This window comes from Thamnophis sirtalis, unplaced genomic scaffold (assembly GCF_051295495.1).
Source record: "Thamnophis sirtalis isolate CommonGarterSnake01/CBP01778 unplaced genomic scaffold, rThaSir2_p1.2 scaffold_11, whole genome shotgun sequence".
NCBI lineage: Eukaryota > Metazoa > Chordata > Lepidosauria > Squamata > Natricidae > Thamnophis > Thamnophis sirtalis.
The window spans coordinates 25,170,263-25,192,634 of record NW_028261391.1 but is presented as its reverse complement, the minus strand read 5'-3'; the positions used below and the strand labels follow the sequence as shown (position 1 = coordinate 25,192,634).

General features: G+C 38.3%; 1 protein-coding gene across 10 annotated transcripts in view; it reads left to right on the top strand.

The window, feature by feature from the left end:
- Nucleotides 1-7,316: 7,316 nt before the first annotated feature.
- Nucleotides 7,317-22,372, top strand: part of P2RY1 (purinergic receptor P2Y1) — a 49,130-nt gene continuing 34,074 nt past the window's right edge. For 9 of the 10 annotated variants that reach the window (XM_087725353.1, XM_087725350.1, XM_087725348.1 and 6 more), the window contains exons 1-2: nucleotides 7,317-7,629; nucleotides 10,748-11,828. In XM_087725353.1, the coding sequence (XP_087581479.1) occupies nucleotides 10,805-11,828 (1,024 nt within the window). In that variant the 5' untranslated portion in view covers nucleotides 7,317-7,629; nucleotides 10,748-10,804. Of the gene's footprint in view, nucleotides 7,630-10,747; nucleotides 12,862-22,372 lie in introns of those variants that run through there. The other variant, XM_087725349.1, reaches the window with a different exon arrangement.

Below are 22,372 nucleotides of genomic sequence, written 5' to 3'. Positions count from 1 at the left end.
GAGGCACAGAATCAAAATCATGTGAAGTATTACTACTGCTTTATAAAACCTTACTAAGGCCACACCTGCAATACTGCATCCAGTTTTGGTTGCCATATTACAAAAAAAAGATGCTGAGACTTTGGAAAAAGTATAAGGCCTAGCGAGTAAAACATATGAAAAACGGTTGCAGGATTTGGGTTTGGCTAGTCTAGAGAAAAGAAGGACTAGTGGGGGACATAATAGCAGTATTCCAGTATTTGAGAGGCTACCACAAAGAGGGGATCAATTTATTTTCCAAAGCACCAGAGGGCCGGACAAGAAAGAATAGATGGGAACTAATCAAGGAGAAAAGCAAATTGGAATTAAAGAGAAACTTCCTACCGGTGATGACAATTAACCAGTGGAACAGTTTGCTTTTAGAAGTTGTGGATGCTTCATCACTGGAGATTTTTAAGAAGAAACTGGACGGTCGCTTGTTTGAAATAGTATAGGGCCGTGATGGCAAATCAATGGCATGCGTGCCACAGGTGGCACATAGAACTCTCTCTGCAGGCATGCGAGCTATCACCCCAGCTCAGCTCCATCATGCATGCTCATGCGCACACGTCTCCTACTGGCCAACTATTTGGGGTCTCTGCTGCACATGCCTGGAGTCCATGCAGAAGACACATGGAGTGGGGGTCATGCTCACATGTGCAGGGTCACATACACAAATGCGGGAAGTGGGGAGAGCGTGGGGGATCACGCACACATATGCAGGGGATTGTGACACATGGGGAGGGAGTCATGTACACATTGCATTATGAGTGCAGGCATGCAGGCACGCTGTCACATGCGTGCACATGTACCTTTGGCATGCAATGACAAAAAGGTTAGCCATCACAGGTATAGGGTCTCCTGGTTGAACAGGTGGCTAGACCTCCAAGGTCCCTTCCCGCTCTATTCTGATTGTACATTTTGCCAAGCTTCACTATTTATGCTTGGTTTGACAAAACTTGCAGTTTCATTCAGAATCTTTTGCAAGGGCTGTGGGGATGATGCTGAAGAGGAATATACAAAATCGGTCCAGATGATGAACAAATCTGACAATTTCACACTTTCCATATTTATTTTTCTACCGTGTTCACGGAAAGTTATTCTTCATTAAAAAAAAAAAACCCAACCAAACTAAATAAAACTGCAGTGGCTTCTGATTTAGATGAGTTCACTTCTGTACAATAAAATAAAAGAAAGGTCCTTGGGTATAAGTTCCATGCCTGTAAGGGAAGGTAATTTTAGTCTAGTGGTTAAGACACCAAGAAGGCTGTAATTTTTACCTCAGCCTTAGGCATGAAGGCCCATCTGGGTGACTTTGGACAATTCACACTCTTGTCAGCCCATGATGCCAGGTTCAAACAACAAGCCAGTTAATCAATTGCTGTTGTAACCAATGAATCAATACTTGGTTGATCGAAAATAGTGGATCCTGCACTTGTGGGAAAACATTAGAACTAAAATAAAGATTATATGAGTGAAAACCAAAGTCATTTTCATTTTATGTTTGGGATAAATACATTGAATAAATGTATTGTAAGCTGTAAGATTAAAGATATTTGCCTTTTTCTTGGTTCACAGAATTCCATGACCACTAAACCTACAATGAAAATGATCGACCTACTTAAGTTGTTTTCTCTCCCAAGTTGAATATAGAAGGCAACATTCAAGCTTACTCCTTCTCACAGTTTTTCCTCACTAGCTAATTTTATTGGAACCCAACCTTGCTGAGAGGATTTAGCTATATAAATTTGACAAATAAACAAGCAAGCAAACAAACAAACAATTTTTGAGCCAGCATAATAATATGATGATAGCAGATTCAAGTTACCACATTTTATGTTTTACCACTTGCTACCAAATAGGTTTCACAAGACTGATATAATTTCATCTCCCACAGTGTCACCCATGATCGTATCAGCATCATATGGAATTACCAATGGAAATTAAGGCTGGTCTGATTACACAAATCTATCTTTCTGTAGAAAGAGAACTACAGTTTTTGCTACTGTGATTGGTACAGTTGTAGTACCAGGAGTGAGGATCACATCTTTTCCATTGCACAAAGTAGTAGAATAACAAGCTTTAAATGATGACTGGAATGAGACAGTATTAATATAATGTCAGCAATGGATAAAAATGGGGTTGCTTGTCAATGATGCTACAAGAAAATACTGAGGAATGCTTCTTAGAATAGAAATGACAATCTCTGTATTTATAATTAACAGCTGTACAAACAGATTATAATAAATAAAAGCTGTACAAACTAAATACCTATGTTTTCAACTAGGGATAACAATATTCTCCATTGTAATTTTTCTAAACAACTAAGGTTAGATTTTATCTTGAATTGGGGAGGGGGGAAGTATTTTAAACAGAAGCTGAGCAGCTGTTCGCTGGAGAATATTGCAACTGTTTTCTGCCTGTATTCCCAACACCGTTCAGAGCCCGGAAGCCTTCTGAAGCCCTTTCAATTCTGCATATGCCAACATTTCCTCTGTGTTTCACATACTGTATGTTTTATCTGCCTAAAAAATAGGCTTCTTTTCACAACCTTATTCTCAAGGTTTTTGTGAGTTTCTTTTTAATGTACTTTGACAATGGATTTTAAACTTGTTATATTTTCACAGGTGGCAGGTGGTCAACTCCCAGTGTTCATCTTTATATGATTTATGTTCACATGCCTCGGAAGCTTTCTTGGTGGTGTACATTTCCAATCTGAAAATGGTCAATGGGAGGATGCCATTTGGGAGATATGCAAATCATGGAAAGCTAGACACGCTGGTGCAAGGTTGATGTAACAAGAAAAACCAGGACTTTCACAAAGAGACACTCCTTGACCTCCATGTGGATCGCCATACATGAACATGCCAGCCCATCAAACTTCTCTTCTTTGAAATCATTTTTCAAAAAGTAGTAAAAAGGATACAAAAGAACTTGACTAGAAGAAGTTCTTCGGGATCTTTGGGATAACCAATTTCATTGTATTTAAGTACAATGACAATAAAGATTATACTTATCAGAGACTTGGACCTTTTTTAACTTCACTTGAACAATCATGGATTTTCTACCCTGTCCCCAGAAAATAAGCCAAATTGGGCTTTTGAGCGCATGCGCTAAAATAAATCCTCCCCTGAAAATAAGCTCTCCCCTAAAATATTTAAACACATGAGTAGCCGGTCCCCACCATTTCCTGGGAGGAGTAAAGGGGGAAACATGCCCCACGTGTCCCACATGCACCTGCCATCCATGTAGAACAGCCCCACGGATACCACTCCCACAAACCTTAGCTACCACGTTCCTTCTCTTAGTGGCGGCTGTGGTGCTAGAGCTGGCAAGAGTGTGCCAGAAACAGAGACAAAACTTCTAGCCCTCTCTGGATCAACTCATCCATGGGCTGCAGGTCAAGGTCCTGTACCTCAAAAATAATAAGACATCCCCAAAAATAAGGCCAAGCATTTATTTTGGGGGTCACCATCAGGGAAATATGGTATGTACAAACCACATATGTAATACATATATAACTACTACAGCCTCTTAAATTCTAGTGCAAATGTATTACATGGATAATTTCAGCAATCTTTAAAACATCTACCAGTCATATTATCAGGAGGATGATAATGTTGTTGTTGATGCTGATGATTTGGACATTATAGATAATGATGAGGGCAATTGTGGTTGAAATAAGAATGCTAAAGTCTATCTCATCCTTTCACAGAAAAGAAAGGTTCAAACCAGAGGCTTATTAATCCACAGCTCTTTCACTTATCTACTAGCTTCCCTGGTACCGCATGCTAATAATGTAGCAGATAAACAGTAGCTTTCATTTGCTTACAGGAGAGGCCGTGAGCTCAGTGGCAGAGAATGTGTCTTGCATGCAGAAGTTGTACATTCAGTGCTTGCCCTTTCCAATTAAAAAAATCTCGAGGAACAAAATTTGCAGGGGACAGGAATGGAGTTGCAAAGTATCTTAGAGGCTTCCTGTCAGTCAGAATAAGCAGTGCGAGGGCTACTAGATCTGGGAATAGGAGCAGAAGCCGTTCAGAAATCAAAATGACACAAGGTAGTGGTTAGGGGGTTAAATATTCCTAATCCCATAAATATTTATGAAAATTGTAGTTAGCATAATAAATGTTTAGCCCTTTTGGAAGGGCTAAGCTTCTGAAATGAAATATTTCATGTTCTGCTTTCTTTTTCTTTTAAGTTTTATTTCACTTTTTAAAGCATTTAACACAGCGATAATTGAAAGTATGACTGCTGCTACTAGGAAAGATTCAAATCGAAAGCAACGGCTTCAGGAATTAAGCAAACATGAACAGTGGATGAAATAATAAAATACCTAGTGGATAAAATCTGGATTTATTTTGTGTACACAGGCTTGTTTTGACACAAACAATTGCATTCTAACAAGTGTCATTACGCAAGGGTAGAATATTTGCTCTCATACACAGGCTCTCATGTGTATCATAGAGTTTTGAAAAAAAAGGTTCCAGATCAGAACCTTTGCTCACAACTACTGTCCTTCTAGAAATGTTTGCCTGCTATATTAAAATCTATGCTGTTTAAAAGAATCCCTGCCAGGTTGAGCTTGATTTCTGAACTTGTCTATGCCATTTTCCTGGCAAGAATATGGAAAGGAGAGTGGGAAGAGAAGGGATGGGAAGGAAAGGGAAGTGAAGGAGAGGGAAAGGGAATGGGAAAGGGAAAGAGAAGGGATGGGAAGAGAAGGGAAAGGGAAAATAATGGGATGGGAAGGGAAGGGATGGGACTGGACCAGACAGAAAGGGAAAGGCAGGGGAGGGGGAAAAGGGGGACAGGAGGGGAAAGGAAGGGGAGAGAAACAGGGAAGGAAAGAAGGAAGGAAGGAAGAGAGGGAGGGAGGGAGGGAGGGAGGGAGGGAGGAAGGAAGGAAGGAAGGAAATAAAATTGTGACATTTTCATGGCTTCATCTATGCATTTTTTTTTGTATAATAAGAACATGAAGAGATGCGTGGAAATATTGTAACCAACTGACACACTTTCTACAATTTGTAATGGAAGATGGTTTTTTTTATGTTTGTTTGTCTTTGTCCAAAAATAAATAAAAATTGTTTTAAAAAAAGAACATGTCTTGCAACATTCTTTTTTCAAGATACCTTTTCAAATTCCCAGAGACCCAGTTTGGTGTAGGCTTTATGGCATCAGGCTATAAACCAGGAGAACATGAGTTTTATGGCAAACTTAAACCCAAAGTCAGCTGGATAGCTTTGGGCCAATTACTCGTTCTCAGTCTTAGGAAGCAGGCAATGGCAAACCACTTTGTCAAGTGCAGAGATTAGTCTAGTCAGTGACCAGGAGTCCAAATCTGATTCAAAGGTATTCATCCCACAAAGAAAACCGAACGAAAACATCCCGAGGTATTTCCCCACCCAAACATTAATCAGGATGACCCTTTTTGAATGAAGCAAGTATGCCTAAGTGCTATACCTGGCTAACATATACAGAAGGATACCAGCTTTTAAGGAATGTCCCCATGTCTAACTTTCAGCATTTAGTTAAAAGGGATACTATGCTTTTTTCTTCATCTGTAGGAAAACATACTGTTTCTTTGGATTATCATCTGGTTTAGGTCTTTTTGTGCATGCATATAGTATGTATACATATTTATGTGGGGATTCCAGAGAGGGAGATTATATAAATTTAAATACTTTGTATCATAGCATGTATCATTCCAAAATAAACATTTTTTTATTCATAAGAAGAAAATACCACTTCAGAATATTTCTCTCTCTCTTCAGTGTTCAAGATTTTCAACAGACATTTATTCCCAAGATGCTTTTTCAAGAGGTGACTGGACCTTCTGTTTTTTCTTTAAGATATTTCACTTCTCATCCCAGAAGCTTCTTCAGTTCCTTTGGGACAGCCATGACCTGGATGACTGAGTCTCTCCATAGATAACAGACATTTAGAACCTGTAGTCCAGATTAATGAAGAGCAGCATCTAATTTATCAACCTGTTTTAAGCAATTAATCCACTAATTAAAACATTCCTATCAGCCAATGAACTGATGAAACTCTGCACTGTGAATTTGAGTACAAAGACAAGCATAATATGGAAATATTTTCTGAGGAACTCTGTTTGCTCAATTGTTGCTGTACGATTGCTAATTTATACTGTAATCAAGACTAGTGCAAAAGGCCATTTTAAGTTTTCACAGCAAGCCAGACCCAAGGAAGGCTCCTTTCTCAAAGACATCAGAATGTCTTTAGTTAAGATAACTGTGACAGATTCAGACAGTTTTTGTTCCATATAGCATCAACCTTGTGAACTCTCAAGTTTCCCCTTTCCGCTATGTATTAGGGGACTGGAGGCTAAAACATATGAAGAACGATTGCAGGAACTGGGTATGTCTAGTTTAATAAAAAGAAGGACTGGGGGAGACATGATAGCAGTGTTCCAGGGGTTGCCACAAAGAAGAGGGAGTCAAACTATTTTCCAAGGCACTTGAGGCTGGAACAAGACGCAATGGGTGGAAACTAATCAAGGAGAGAAGCAACTTAGAACTGAGGAGAAATTTCCTGACAGTTAGAACAATTAATCAGTGGAACAGCTTGCCTCCAGAAGTTGTGAATGCCCCAACACTGGAAGTGTTTAAAATGTTGGATAGACATTTTTCTGAAGTGGTGTAGGGTTTCCTGCCTAAGCAGGGGGTTGGACTAGAAGACCTCCATGGTCCCTTCCAACTCTCTTGTTCTATTCTATTCTATTCTATTCTTATTCCAAATGGACAGTGATTATTAACGTGTGTGTGTGAGAGAGAGACAGACAGACAGATGGACAGACAGACAGAGACAGAGACAGAGACATATGTACATGTATAGGTTGATATATACATTCTTTTGAAAGCAAGCAACTGAATTTCATTTTTAATGTGAGGCACTGTGCTCGCAGTTTTAAAAAAAGGCAATAAAGGTTATCATCTCTTAATGTCCATCAATGCACACCTGGATAAAAAGTCAGATATCCACGAACGTATGAATCCTCTTGATTTGATATTATTTGCTCCTTGGGAGCGACCTGAATTCACTCTCAAATCCCAGATCGTTGAGCCTTAACAATCGCCAATTGGTTTATTTTTGGCAGCTCTTCCACGGCAGGGGGAAAAAAAGTGGATCTGCCTATGCCCACGCGGGGGGAAGAGCTTCGGGGGGCGGGAACCAACCTTTAGCTGAAGGCGGCTTCTTCCCTGCCGCTTTCAGCCGCCGCCGCTCCCCGCCTCCTTGCGCTCCCTCTCGCGGCTCGCCTGCACTTCCTCGCCTGCCTGCCTGCCGGAGCCGCGCGCGTCAGCAGCGCGCTCTTCGCTCGCCTCGCCACTGTGGGAATGTGGCGGCGATTGCCGCGAGGAGCCCGAAGCTCGGGGCTCTGACGGGGCACATGCTTGGCGCCGCCGGCTCCCTGCTGCTTCTCCCGTCTCGCCCGGGAGCCGCGAAGAAGGAACCGCGGCATGAAGGAGAAGGAGGCGACGGAGGGCGCGGGGGCAGCAGCACCACCACCGCCACCAACAGCCGCGCTAAGAGAGCCGGCAAGGCACCGCGTTGCCCGCTCGGATCGAGCGTGTTGAGGCGTTCCAGGAGGTAAGTCCTCTAAACCGCGGGCGAAACTTTCCCGCTCGGAGGCTAAATAAATAAATAAATAAATAAATATGGGAACGGCGGGAACATCGCTTTCCGAAAGCGCCCCTTTGTAAGGTCTAAAGTCTAAATAAAGTCTTTGCCCAAGCCAAGAGATCTACGGCTTCGTTTTCTCTGTCGCGGCGCCTGTCATTTTTTTTTGTGGGGGGGGGGGGAGTCGAAGAGTTTGCTCGACAAAGTAACTGAGATGCGAAGAGGCGCCGAGCTCTGTCCGTGGGGGCATCCCCACCCTTCACCCCCCCCTTCCTGGCACGCGTGTTTCAGTCCCAAGGGGGTAACACAACAGCCCCCCCCTCCTCTCCCGTAATACCGGTTGAAAAAATAGGGCATGGAGCTAAAAGCGATGGTTGAGGGTCTTGGGGTTTTTTCTTTCGCTGACACTCCTGCGCTGAATTCTTAAGTCGGAAGTTAAAAAAAAACAAACCGATTGGAGTGGATGTGCCGAAGTCAGACCTCAGAGGAGCCCAGCCAAGCCGAGATGGAAAAGAAAAGACGGCGGAAGAAAGGCGGAAAGACGCGTTCTGTACATGTCCAGGAGCTGCTTGACTTGCAATCCGGGGGCTGAGCTTTTACTCTGGAGATTGAACCCATTTTGTTGACTGGAGACTTCCGTGTTGTGTGTGCATTTAGGGCGGAGGGAGGAGCTGCCGTGCAAGGATAAAGGGTGGTGAAGGCTCTCTCTGTGTGTGTGTGTGTGTGTGTGTGTGTGAGAGAGAGAGAGAGAGAGAGAGAGAGAGAGAGAGAGAGAGAGAGAGAGAGAGAGAGAGAGAGAGAGAGAGAGAGAGAGAGAGAGAGAGAGAGAGAGATATGGGCATAGAAGCAAGAAAAGTTAAGACACCTTAAGGTGTTACTTTTTGCTGCTCTTAAACAGATCTCCTATGTGACCCCACGGAGGTTGATATCACTGCTAACTCCACAAGTCATGACTGAAAATGATGGCCCCCACAGATATCATTATGCCTTGGCATGTTGTAGGAACACAGACATTGTGATTTGTTATAGGGACACTTGATCGTTCAATATATGTATGGATAAAACTATGGTTTCATAGTTTTTGAGGCGCTGGAATGCCTATGTCCCTGGAGTGCTAAGGATGCACAGCTAAGTTTTCTTCATTTCAGTAGTCTTGCTACAGCTATCTCGTTGTCTGATACTCCGTTCATTTCTATGCTGTTTAACGTTTACTGTTGCTCCCTGCAGTTTTCTTGTCCACCTGCTCCAGCTTTTTGGACTGTGTGTAATCCTTCTCATGGAATACCAATAATTATTTTCTTGGGGGGGGGGGAGGAGGAGGTATCTGGATTATGTCTCCTTTTCTGCCACCATCCATATAATTTTCAGAAACTTTCCCACTATCTTCAGTCATTTATGATCTCTTTAACTCGAATTTAAGAAACCAAGCTACTTTTCTGAGGGTGGGGAAGCCATTCATAATCTGCCTGAATAACCATTTCTTATTCCTCCTTCCCTCTGTCTTCAGTAGCCAAAGATTATTGAACTGAAATATTTACTTAGGATAGTTCTAGCTCACATTTAATTTGCAGATTGCGTGGAGGCCACCTGTAGCTGTGATTTCTATCATCCATGGCTCTGAAAAGGAATTAGACCAGATTGTGGCAGCTGTGTTTGTCAACAGCTTCTTATTAGAATGGTTCTAGGCTATTTTCAGGTACAGAATGCCATTTGCAGAGGAAAAAGTAGAACACGGAGAGATTGCTGCTATGTCATATATTAAAGGAGGGTCCTCTGATGTTGTTAAAAAGAAAAATATAATGAAAATATGTTTAGGATGGGTATCTAAACAAATACAGAAATTTATTTGAATATTATTTAAAGACTTTATCTCTGCACTGTACATTCCATTTATTTTTCTTTGAAAGAGTAGCGATTGAAAACTCTTCTATGATTAATCTGTATAGAGAAAGAATCTCCTAGGTTACTTCATTAAACAATACATATTTAGAATGGGGAAAATGTATGCAGAGAGAGAGAGAAGTGCCAATAACCATATGGCAATTCTGATCAGTAAATGTCAGGGGAAATGGTTACGCTATTTCAATAATGCCAAGTTTACACTTTTTAAAAACAATCTTCCTGACCTGCATCCATTCCACCAGTTTTTGGCCTTTCGTTAAGCACTAGGTTTTGGCAGCTTGCTAGTGATCAGCTAGATTTAATGAATGGTGCAAGGGCTGGGGGTGGGGGTAGTCTTAATAAAGAAGTTAAGTCAAGATCGATTAAGATCTTTTACACTATTCGATCTCTCAGTGGCTGATTTTTTCAGTAAGTTCATTAGTTTCCATCTGCCTTCCTGGTATATGACATCCCAGCGTATAAAATGCAGGGTTTTTCCAGTTTTTTGTCCACTTTTAATACCAGTCAAAAAAATATGGCAGAGGTCTTCTGCCTTTTTCTCCTTAAACAGATTTACTCCCCTCTTAAGAGAAGGCATCAGTGGTGGTAGGCAGAGAGGAAGATTGCTACAAATGGAGATTGAGCAAAATTCTGCAAAATTCCATGGATGAGTCAGGGTGATTGGATGAATAACAGCCTTATCTGGTAATGTCCATAAGATGCTTTAGCAAAAACTGATACTTCACCGAGTTTTATAGTTTGTAAGGACTAGTTCCTTGGGTTACTTTTTGTGGCAAGTGGTAGGGCATATGGGGAAATAGCTCACACGTTCAAGCTATCATATTCTAGAAAGAATACAATATTGGCATTCAAATATGGGCAGTAAATTAAAGCATCTCAACTGGTCTGCAGGAACATATGCCTGCCAAAAAAGCAAATGTAATACTTATGGCCCTGTCAATTAACCAACTTGTAGTGATTTTTATTGTTATTTAGTTATTTAAATTCTAAGTTTGAAGATACTGTGAATGTTTTAATATTTTTCTTTTCTCAAGTGAGCTACCAAAAGTCACCAGATTGTAGCAGGATATAAATAAATACACGGCTTCTAGAGCTGCTGAAAATTGAATATGATTTTTCTCCTGCCTGTTTTGCTGCATTGTTTCTTTTATTGACATAGCTTAGATACTTTCTTTCTTTTCTCTAGGGACACTTGCTGATTCTAGATCTTGAAAGCCACTGATGTGAACTCATTGTTGTCACCATGACTGAAGCCCTCATTTCGGTTGTCCTGAATTTGACTGAAACCAATGCACTGGCCAACAATGTGACCAGCAATGCCACTAACAAGTGTTCCTTGACCAAAACCGGTTTTCAGTTCTATTACTTGCCAGCTGTCTATATCGTAGTCTTCATCACTGGATTCCTAGGCAACAGCGTGGCCATCTGGATGTTTGTCTTCCACATGAGGCCATGGAGTGGCATCTCAGTTTACATGTTCAATTTAGCCCTAGCAGACTTCTTGTACGTCCTGACGCTCCCTGCCCTAATATTCTACTACTTCAATCAAACGGACTGGATCTTTGGAGATTTCATGTGCAAGCTGCAGAGATTTATCTTTCATGTCAATCTATATGGAAGCATCTTGTTCCTCACATGTATCAGTGTGCACAGATACACTGGGGTGGTGCATCCTTTGAAATCATTAGGGAGACTGAAAAAAAAGAATGCTGTTTACATCAGCGCCCTGGTCTGGGTTATCGTGGTGGTGGCAATCTCTCCCATCTTCTTTTACTCTGGAACTGAAGTAAGGAAAGTCAAAACCATGGCGTGCTATGACACAACAGTAGACAATTACCTGCGTAGCTACTTTATTTACAGCATGTGCACCACTGTCTTCTTGTTTTGCATCCCGTTCATTCTGATCCTCGGTTGCTATGGATTAATCGTGAAAGCACTGATTTACAAAGATTTAGACAATTCTCCGCTTAGGAGGAAATCAATTTACTTGGTTATTATAGTGTTGGCAGTATTTGCTGTGTCTTATCTTCCTTTCCACGTGATGAAAAACTTGAATCTACGCGCCCGGCTGGATTTTCAGACTCCGGAAATGTGTGCATTTAACAACAGGGTTTATGCTACCTACCAAGTAACTCGAGGGCTAGCGAGTCTCAACAGCTGCGTGGATCCTATTTTATATTTTTTGGCTGGAGACACTTTTCGGAGAAAGCTCTCAAGGGCAACTCGGAAAGCCTCAAGACGGAGTGAGCTCAATGTGCAATCCAAAAGTGAGGATATGACTCTGAGTATTTTATCTGAGTGCAAACAAAATGGAGACACAAGCTTATGAATGGTTCCTTGTCCCTTCCTTTTCCTTCCCTTCCTTCCCCTGCTTTTTTCTTCTTCGCAAACACTCTCTATCCTTTGCCATCCTAACTTTTAATTCTTATAATACTGATTTTGTGCATTAAAAAAGCCCAAATCATAACCAGTGAAGAACATGTGTGCATATGTTTGTGTGTGTGTATGTGTGTTAAACCATCTTTTAGTTGCCTAAAGGACTTTGAAGAAATGAAGTGAAATTGAAATTCTTTTAAAGGAAAAAAATGAGAAAAGTGTTTAAAATGTTAATGTAATGGAAACCATTGTGGCATGTACAATTTAAAGAGAGAAGAGATTAGGTGTCTCTTTCCCTATATACAACCATATCCTTGACTTAAAAAAACCTGAGAAATCAAATAGTTGTGTAAGATCCAAGTCTACTCTTCTATGTCCAAATCTCTTCCTTGTTCATTGCTGTGGTCATAGGAAGCGAAGGATGATCTATGAATGCCAGACCCATTATGGGCTAATACAAAATCCTCAAGAATATTATAGCTCATTACATTCATTTAAAAGAACAAAAGCCCTTCCAGCAGTTGGCCATACTTTACTCAGTTAATCAATAAGAAGCCTGCTCTTACTTCTTTATTTTATTATAGTTGATTTTGGTTTCATAATTAACTCAATGCATATTAGCCAGTTTGAATTTATTACTTTTTATATTGATTTGGGGTACTTTCCCGGTGTACTTGTAAGTTCCCTTATTGTAGCAATTTTGGATAGAGAATTAAATTTCTGTGCACTTTATCATTTTGGATTCTTACTGAGAATCCATTATCATTTATTTTATGATTTGTTCTAGCCGACCTATCAAAGCAGATAATGTTCCCTCCCAAGTCTGGATCAATGTAGAAAGTAGAACTTTGCAGCACTTTGCATTTGATTCCAAGAAGGTATTTCAAAACAAGTTCCTACGAATGCGCTGACTACTTTTAAGACTTGCAATGGTTGGGTTCTGCACATTCAAACCATCTTTATGGAACTGAACCTGAATCATTGCATAATCCTATCAAATAGTCATCCCCAATCTGGTGTCTTTAGCAGCTACCCCAAGAATGATTACCTAATACATCTGGAAGCCTCCATAATAGCACAGGTTGATGTGAATATAAATAGTATATACAATAGGATAATAGATTATCATTCACTTATTCATTATTCACTTACCCATACAGGATTCAGGATTTAGCATATGCTGGAAAATGTGAGTTAGTGGTTCTACCTGTATGGAATAAAATATATTTTTTTTGCTTTGGTTGATAATACCAATAATAATAATATTGATATGGCTAGGACTGGGGCAATCCAGTTGAGCTCTTGATATGCCTTTCCTACATGCCTTGATATTTATTTGCTGGTGGAAATGTTCATATGAATATAAATTCTGTTAGCAACACAAAAATTGGATATAACTACTTTTCTGTTGTTTAGCTCATTGTGTTTGTTATTTTCAGAAGACACGTCCTCAAAGCCTTTAAAAATCTCTCACCGTAGCAAATATAGCATATCTCCTCCACTTAAGAGATGTGATTCCTATTCGGCAATTTAGATCATTGCCTAATTTTCGAGTTGGTCTCAGTTTTTCACTGGATAAAATAATGAAGCTTATCTAACAGGCTATATTTTTGACGGCATAAAGACAGGGATTTGATTTATTTTTAGGTTTAATTTGTTTGTGTTAAACTAAAGCACTTTGCATGACAACAGCTTTTTTCAGGCAAATTGTTTACTTCTCTAATATATGCTTTAGTTCTCCCCCGTCTCCCAGAACAAGCAAAAACTGACATTGCTTTTGATTACTGGAAAAAAATACGCACATCAGAAAGACCTTGGTGCCCAACTCCACATTTGAGGAATTTAGGAATTCATGCAGTCAGAGGGAGAAACGGTTTATTTATTTGAAATTGGGAAAACCAGTTCAGGTAGGCTGCCTACATGGCTCTGCCTCATCTGATTTAGATCTATAGAGAGGACTTTCAGGCTTTTCCAACCAATGCATGAAAAGTGATAGGGCAACAAGGCAGCATGTCAGCTGAGGAATTCTGGGAGTTGAGTTCCACACATCTTTGTTGCTGAGATCGAAAACACTGGGTTAAATGCTTGAATAGGGCTCTCCCATACCCTCATATGTGTACGTGTTTGAATTAGTTCTTTATCATCCCTTCATTTCCAACTTATGTGGGTTTTAAACTCTTAAGGACGTGCTTGAATTTGTTTATGTTCGATTTTTCACCATTAAACAGCATGGATTTTAAAACAGATAGGACGTTAATCTCTGTATGAGCTGTCAACATCTAAGACACACTTTGACAGAACCATTTTAGTGGTAATATCTAATTACTGGAAATCATTATTGTGGGAGTTCCACTGACGATCTTTTTCATTAGTTTCAAGTTGATAGGTGAAGATCTTTGGGTTTACATAGATTTTTTTATGTAACCTTTATGTCTACATAGTTTTTAACCCATATGATCTCTGCAGTTAGTTTTCATTCTATTATGTTGGCTGCTGCTTTTTAATTTGTTTATATTTTCAGCATGCTTGTTGTTTTCTTACATTTTTGTGATGTGCTCAATTTAGACTTATAAAACTGGGCTACCAGACTTGAACTGCAAAGCTCCGGACATGCATGAAATAACAAGAAATAGACCCATAAAACTATTTATTTGCTACAAACTAGTGGTTGTCCTGATGGTTGCTGTTATAAATACAGCATTTAATCAATTTTCATCCTGTTCAAGGAAACATTTATTCATATCAAGCTGTGATTATATATCAAATAGGGCAGAATATAATTGTGGAAAAGAAGAATATAAAGGAAAAAACCATCTAAATTAGGTCAAGAGCAACATATCATGTTGCATTTACATTTAACAAGCACATACTTAAAATGGGAACTTGAAAAGCAGACAATTTTAACCACTTATATTTACATATATTAATATTCTAAAATATATCTGAAAACTTTTGCTCTAGGAACCAATGTTTTAAATTGGTTTATTTAAATTTTTTGTGTATCAAATGAACAAGCTGTATAATCCTGTAAATGGTTTTAGCAAGTCCTGACAGAAATCCATAATTTACAGGAAGAATATAAAGAATCTATTTTCATCTTGCTTATTCATACTCAGTAGTTTGCATATGAACAAGAATTGCTCTAAAAGTCTCTTGGCAAAGCTTCAAAACATCTCAAAGATAAATGAAATTCTATGGAATCTGCAAAATCTATTTATTTTACATATTAACAGGAGAAAGAAATATGTTGTGTTATGGATTTTGGAATGCTTCTTGTTTTTCCATCAAAAAACTGAATTGGGTATTTATGAGATAAGAGATTTTTCTCCAACATAGTGCTAAAATAAGTTTCTCCATCATGCCAAGGCAACATGGCTATTGGCTATCTTGTCCAAGGAAGATGGTGGGAAGTGGTGGCCAGTATCCCAGAAACAGCAGTGGGATTCACTTACCTTCCCTACCGGTTCGCAAATATGAGAGGTTGCCCGGTTGCGCTGGCTTTGCTTGCTCGCACCTCATTTGCACATGTGCATTGCTTTCTGTACATGTGTAGTGCTCGCGCATTACATTGGGGTGGGTGGGCGGAGCCTCCTGCAGCTGCCACCACCAGTTCTCCTGAAACACAGAGAACTGGCTGAATACCACCTCTGACCTGAAAGCATCAGATCGGAAGAAAGTTAATTTCTATATACAGGATGTAATTTTAGGATATAATCCTGTGTTTTATTACTTGAAAGTAAACCCCAATGAAACTTACATCTGAATCAAAATTCCACTTTAAAACAATCTTAAATCTATTCTAAAAGATTGAACTATATAAAATGCAGTTGCTTAAGGCCACAATTCAAACATAGTTGCATATGCAAATCAAACTATTTCTTAACAGGCCAATTCAAATGAATTGAAAAGTCAAGACATTTGGAATAAATAAATGACATTTTTAAATTTCTTTTTGTGATTAATGAATTATATCAAAGCCTTTTTTAAGTATTGGCAGGAAGGGAAATATCTTCCCTGTGGCAGTGAAAACTGTGATATTTTTTAACTGAGACATGCCTTGTTAACACAGCAATTGTATTAAGAACAAAATTATAGAATGGGCTTTTCTAAAACCTTTGAATTTATTTACTCTTTACAAATATATATTTAACTTTCACATATCATATTCCACTTTTTCTTAGTCTGGGTATGTAATAGATGGACATTCAGGAAGTTAAAAGTTTCCCAAGTCTATTGTAACTTGCTAAGTTCTGGCAAAATGTTTGGAATTCTACAGCAAGGTTGTTCAGAATTCCATTCATTTTCATTTCGTGTTTAATGTGGCAATGATGATTCTCTTCTGGAGGTAGATTTCAACCATCTTTTCGATTAGCCAGAAAGATTATTTATATACTGGAAAATCTTTACATCCCAACATCAAAGGAAAAAAAGGAGTTACATTTTGAGTGACAGTGAACCTCTCTTAAAAACTGTCAAAAAATAACAAGAAAGGTACCAAGCAGATTATCTTATTATAATAGGGCATTTTTCGATTTCTTAGTGGTGTTTGTAAGAATCAAGAATCACCACCTAGAGTTCAGCGGTAGCCTGCTGGCATTTTTGTCATATAGGGATCTCAGAAAAATATAAATTAAGTATATTTAATAGATTTAAGATTCATTAAGAAAATGACATGATTCATTCCTCCACGAATATTGGTATAATTAGAGAGAATGCTTTTTGTTCATGTTTTAAGATCGCTGCTCACCTCTGCCAAATTAAATTGGCTTCTAAAATCTGACCTAATTTCAGAAACAGCTTCTCATTCAATGCAGTTAAAAATAAGAAAAGAAAGAGGATATACCTATTGCCTTAGCTGTTAATTGAATAATCAGGACCTGCTTGATGTTTTATATGCTTCACTGTTATGAAACACTAGAAAATGATTTTTTTTTTAGTAGGGCCAGATCTTGATCCATCTTTGGAAAGAATGTGATTCCAAGACAGCAAAGTATAACATGGTGATGCAAAGTAGGATCTTTACTTCAAACAAATTTGCAGGATTAGCAAATCCCTGGATGGATATAGTACTGAATTATAGAACTAGAACAGACCATCTAGATTCCTGAAAGCAATTATTAATGCTTAGTGCAGAATCCAGATTATGGTATCTGCGACAGATGGCTATTCATTAAAGTTGTACGTGCTTAAAAATGGTTTGGATGAAGTACTTCAGAAATTATATAAGTAGAGTTTTTATCCATCCATTCAATGAAGAAGTCTAACTGCTGCTACCTCCTATCTAAATTCCTCATCAAAGCTTAAGTGGCTCTTAAAGCAGCTGCAGTTGATTGTGTTATCAAGCTGGACTTCTTCAAACTTTCTTCTTCTTCTTCTTCTTCTTCTTCTTCTTCTTCTTCTTCTTCTTCTTCTTCTTCTTCTTCTTCCTCCTCCTCCTCCTCCTCCTCCTCCTCCTCTTCTTTTTTTCTTCTTTTTCTCCTGCTCCTCTTCTCCTCCTTCCCCCCTCCTCCTCTCCTTCTTCTTCTTCTCCTCCTCCTTCTTCTCCTCTTCCTCCTCCTTCTTCTTCTTCTTTTCTTCTTCTTATATAGAACAGGTCAAGGATTCTCTGTGTCATCATTCTAGTTTTTGTTGCCAGTTTATATTTCCCTTCAAAGCTAAATGTAACAGGTTTATTCTAGAACAGAACAAAGCTAAGACCCACTGATCTTTGTCCATTTTAATGCTGTCTGCATGGCATTTCCATGTTTGATCCATATCTTATTGATTCTCTAGGGTCATGCTTGCTTAATACATCAACACTCTATATTGATTCTAAAAACATAGATAAGCAGGTGAAGAGAATGGTCTTCACATGACTTATCATTAAATTATACTTTTCAGTAAATATAATAGAGAAAAGGCATCATTTACAACATGTATGCATCTCTGTGTGTAGTCATATTTGGAAACAAAGAGAGATACTGCAGATTTTTGCTTATTTAATAGCTTATGTGGAAATAGAGTGAGCATATGTGGCAATTGAGGATGATGGGTATATACATTACACTCTGTTCTCTTTCTGGCTCCATGCTCAAGATGGTTTCTCCAAATACAAAAACAATAACAAAATACATATTTTGGAGAATACTTCCTTATGGAAGAATCTTGGTTGATGGTATTTATCAACCTATTTTATTGGAGAACTAATGGCTTTACACACATCATTTCTAATTTGTTCACTAGAAGTGAAGGAATAGTTGTTCACTTGCCAATGTTTATTTATTTATTTATTTATTAAATTTTGTATGCCACCTACTCTCAAAAGAGACTCAGGGTGGCTTACAATAAAAGGGAGGGGGGATATTAAAAAAATAAAACAACAGTTTAATGTTTCCAATGACCTGACTTTGTGTATTTGTTATAGCCATGAATTAAGTTTTAAAAGAAATTAATTTAACCAATTAGTTGCCAAGCATTAAACCAATGGCCATAATCCTGGTTTCCACTTTGTGGTTCTAATGTATGAGCAATAAGGTTTGTGCAAAATTTCAAAAAGGTACTTTATTTCAAAGAATTCTTATGTGAAGTATTCTTCAAATCCTGCTTTAACAAACAATGTAACCCCCCTCCCTTCTAATAAGCTAATAAGTGGTTGATTTCCATTATGTGCTGATAGCCAGAAAAGATTTGTGCATTTGGAGCACATGAATGGAATTTTCTAGCAGCTTTTATAATTAGCTTGTGAAATGCTGGATGATTTTTAAGGCGACTCATTGAAGAGAAATATGTCATCTCACCTGAGTCAACTGGACATGAAATAAATGCAGAATGTAAAATTTAAGTTCACTTTCTTTAATGATCAAACCAGGCAAATGTTATGATTTGGGTTCAGTTCTACTTTCAGTATAAATACTGCAGTGTGGAACAAATTTAGATGTTATAGAATGCAGAAAGCACATTTTAGTGTGAAATTATCTATCGATTTGTCAAGCCTCCCACCTACACTGTGTTCATTTTTTCCATTTTAGATATCATTGCTATACATTTGAAAAGTTTACTTTTTTGTTCTTTTTTCCATTTTTAAAGGTGCTTATAGGTCAAGGATAGAAACAAAATAGACAATTTTGTATTCTCAAGGATTGCAACTGATATTAGCCCTATCCAGTATAGCAATAGCAGTTAGACTTATATACCGCTTCATAGGGCTTTCCACCCTCTCTAAGCAGTTTACAGAGTCGGCATATTGCCCCCACAATCTGGGTCCTCATTTTACCCACCTCGGAAGGATGGAAGGCTGAGTCAACCCTGAGCCGGTTAGATTAGAACCACTGAACCCTGAGCAGATAACAGTCAGCTGAAGTGGCCTGCAGTACTGCACTCTACCCACTGCGCCTCCTAAGCTCAGGCCAGGAATCTTTTGAGAGTTATAATTAAGAACATTTCTTAAAATTTATAGGAACATTTATAAGGCATTGGAGTTCCTGTCCCTTAATGTATACATGTAACATACATGAATCAAGGCATGTTTGGCATTTGCAACCTTCTATTTTCATTAGGATTACCAATTCTTGGTAAAAAAAAAAAATGGGCTTCAAGATCGCAACAGAGTAACAGAAACTATAGCTCTTTTCTGTCATCCAGCAGTCATCCAGATTTTTACAATTCAGAGAGGGTATTTATTTCTATAATGTGTTACAACATCTTTGTTTTAAACTAGCTTTCATGGCATGATAAACATTATTAGATAAACACACACTGCATTTCCCCATCTTTATTAAAATGCTCCATCCTATCCTATGGCTTTTGGCTCTTCTGTTTCTTTAGATCTGAGGGCCATCTAAAATGTATTGAAGTTGTAATGAAACACTGTCTCTTCCCTATGATTTGGCGCTTATCATTATCAGTGATATGATAGGAAATCTCTTTAATCTTATTGTCTTAAGTTGCTTACATGCCATTTATTATAAGAGGAATTTAATTTCAAGCCAAGGATTACGAGATAAAACAATTTCATATTTATGCTTAAATGAGATATCTCTTAATTCCAGAAGAGTACGGAGACAGATTATTATGAATTTTCTCCAGGTTTCGCATGTTGGAGATGGGTTTATTCTTTCCCCATTCAGGTTGATATTTTGTGCTAGATATGTTGCATTTTTGCTGCTCCCTCCACCATCCTTTTTTGGTTCTTTCACATTCCTCTACTATGGTTGGATCCTTCTGATAAATTTTGGAAACAGATGAAAGGAAGTGCTTTTACTTAACAAAAGTAGCTTTTGCCTTATTTGTAACAGCAGGTGAAAAGTTTTTCAGCAAGTAATTTAACTATCCTAACTGAGAGATTATAGAAACAAAAGACCAGAAATGAAATGGGGATCCCAGGGAGAAAAAGGTTATAATAAAAAAAAGGAGAGGAACTATTATTATTTCTTTGTAATGATTGGCAACATTGAATTGTGCCGAATTTTAAGGACACAAGTTGAAATCCATAAATGTTCGGGGGGAGATAAATTGTACAGGTAGTCCTTGAGTTACAACAGTTCATTTAGTAACCATTCCAAGCATTGGTGAAATTCAATTTTTTTCCTACTGGTTTTGTGGTCATGGCCTGCTGGGGGTGGCAAGGGAAGGATATTGCAAAATCTCCATTCCCACCCCACTTTGGGGGCAGCCAGAGGTGGTATTTGCGGGTTTTCTGAACTACTCAAAATTTCCGCTACTGGTTCTCCAGAACCTGAGAGTACCTGCTGAATTTCACCCCTGGTTCCAAGTAACAATGGCACTAAAAAAGTGACTTATGGCCATTTTTCACACTTACAACTGTTACCACAGTTGGTCACATTGTCATGTGCTTGGCAACTTGTTCATATTTATGACAGTTGAAGTGTCCAGAGGTCATGTGGTCAGCTTTTGAGAACTTCTGATAAGCAAAGTCAATGGGGAAGTCAGATTCATTTAACAACCATGTCACAAGAAAAGTCATAAAATGGGGCAAAACTCATTGAACAAATGTTTCACTTAGCAACATAAATTTGGGGCTCAATTGTGGTCTTAGCCGAGAACTACCTGTACACTTTCCCCTCTTTTCCTAGTTCAGATGTTTGTCGGGAAGGACAAAAATGGGGAAATCATAAAAAATTTTCCACTGGTCCAAAAATAATATTTTAACAATTTACAAAATAAACGGCTATGCCCTATTATTGCTGTGAATGAAGTTTTATAATAAAGCAATTTTCCATCCATAATAAAGCAATTTTCCATCTCTGAATTAAATTTCTCTTTTCAAATATCCTGGAATCTAGGCTTTTTAAAAAAATAAAAACAAAATATTTGTGCCTTGCGAACAAAGGCATGGAAGAGGATTGTAGCAAAATAAATCTCAAACATTCACATATCCTGACAAGCTGCACATTCACTATGCAGATTGGAACCTGGGAATTAAATTGTCTTGGGGTATTTATTTATGTAGCAATAGAGCAAAAATATGTGTCTGCTCAGTGCTTTGGACCATGCCTGTTCAAATACAAAATACTTCATAAGGGCACAATTTAGCAGTCCAAGCAAAGAATGCAAAGACAAGTCACAAGTGTTTCAAATTAATATGAAGGAAAACACAAAGGTGTAATTTATGTGCTAAATGTTTTATAGGTTTGGATTTTATAGTGTGTTTTCAAGTGCAAATGTGAAAATGTTTTATTTTTCTACTTTTCTGTAATATTGTTGAGTAATTCAAGATTTATTAGTGATAACAGTGTCATTTGATTTGCCTAAAGAGACAGTGTTACTTGATATTTAAGCTTCTCAGGTTCTGTTGTGGAATAAAGCTTCTAGTAATTTAAGGAATAAAACAACCAATTAACTGCATATTTCTTGAATAAAAAGATTGTCCATTTTTGTATAAAAAGTCTGTGTTGATTGCATGCGGTTTTGTTAAGGCATGCCAAATACCGTCTTGTAACATTTTGGTGGCAATAGAACTGAACTGCTTCCACAGAATTTCTAGCATTGTACTGAGCTACTTACAGAATAAACAAAATCCAATAAAGTGATAGAACATTGATTTGTTGGCTACTACATTATTACAGCATTCTGCTAAATGCAGAGATACTCACTTCAGGCTTGAAGAGCATTGGATTGAAATCCTCCATTTCAGACAAGAAATCAATCACAAGGCTGGCTGTCAATTATTCAATTCACTTGATTAATGCAGGTTGCTTTTTATCAGACCCATTTTGTTGTAATATTCAGAAGGAAAAGTAGGATTTTTGTCTTATCAGAAAGCTCATGCTTCTCATTTAAATTGGGTGCTGCGTTTTATCAGGCCTTTCTCTCCTTCTTCCCTTTATGCTCACTATTCCTGCAATAAACTCCCTTTGAAGATTTAGAGATTTACTTTGGGGGGGGAAATGGGACATATCCTCAAGGGCTTTATAATTGGGACGAAAATCAGTAAACA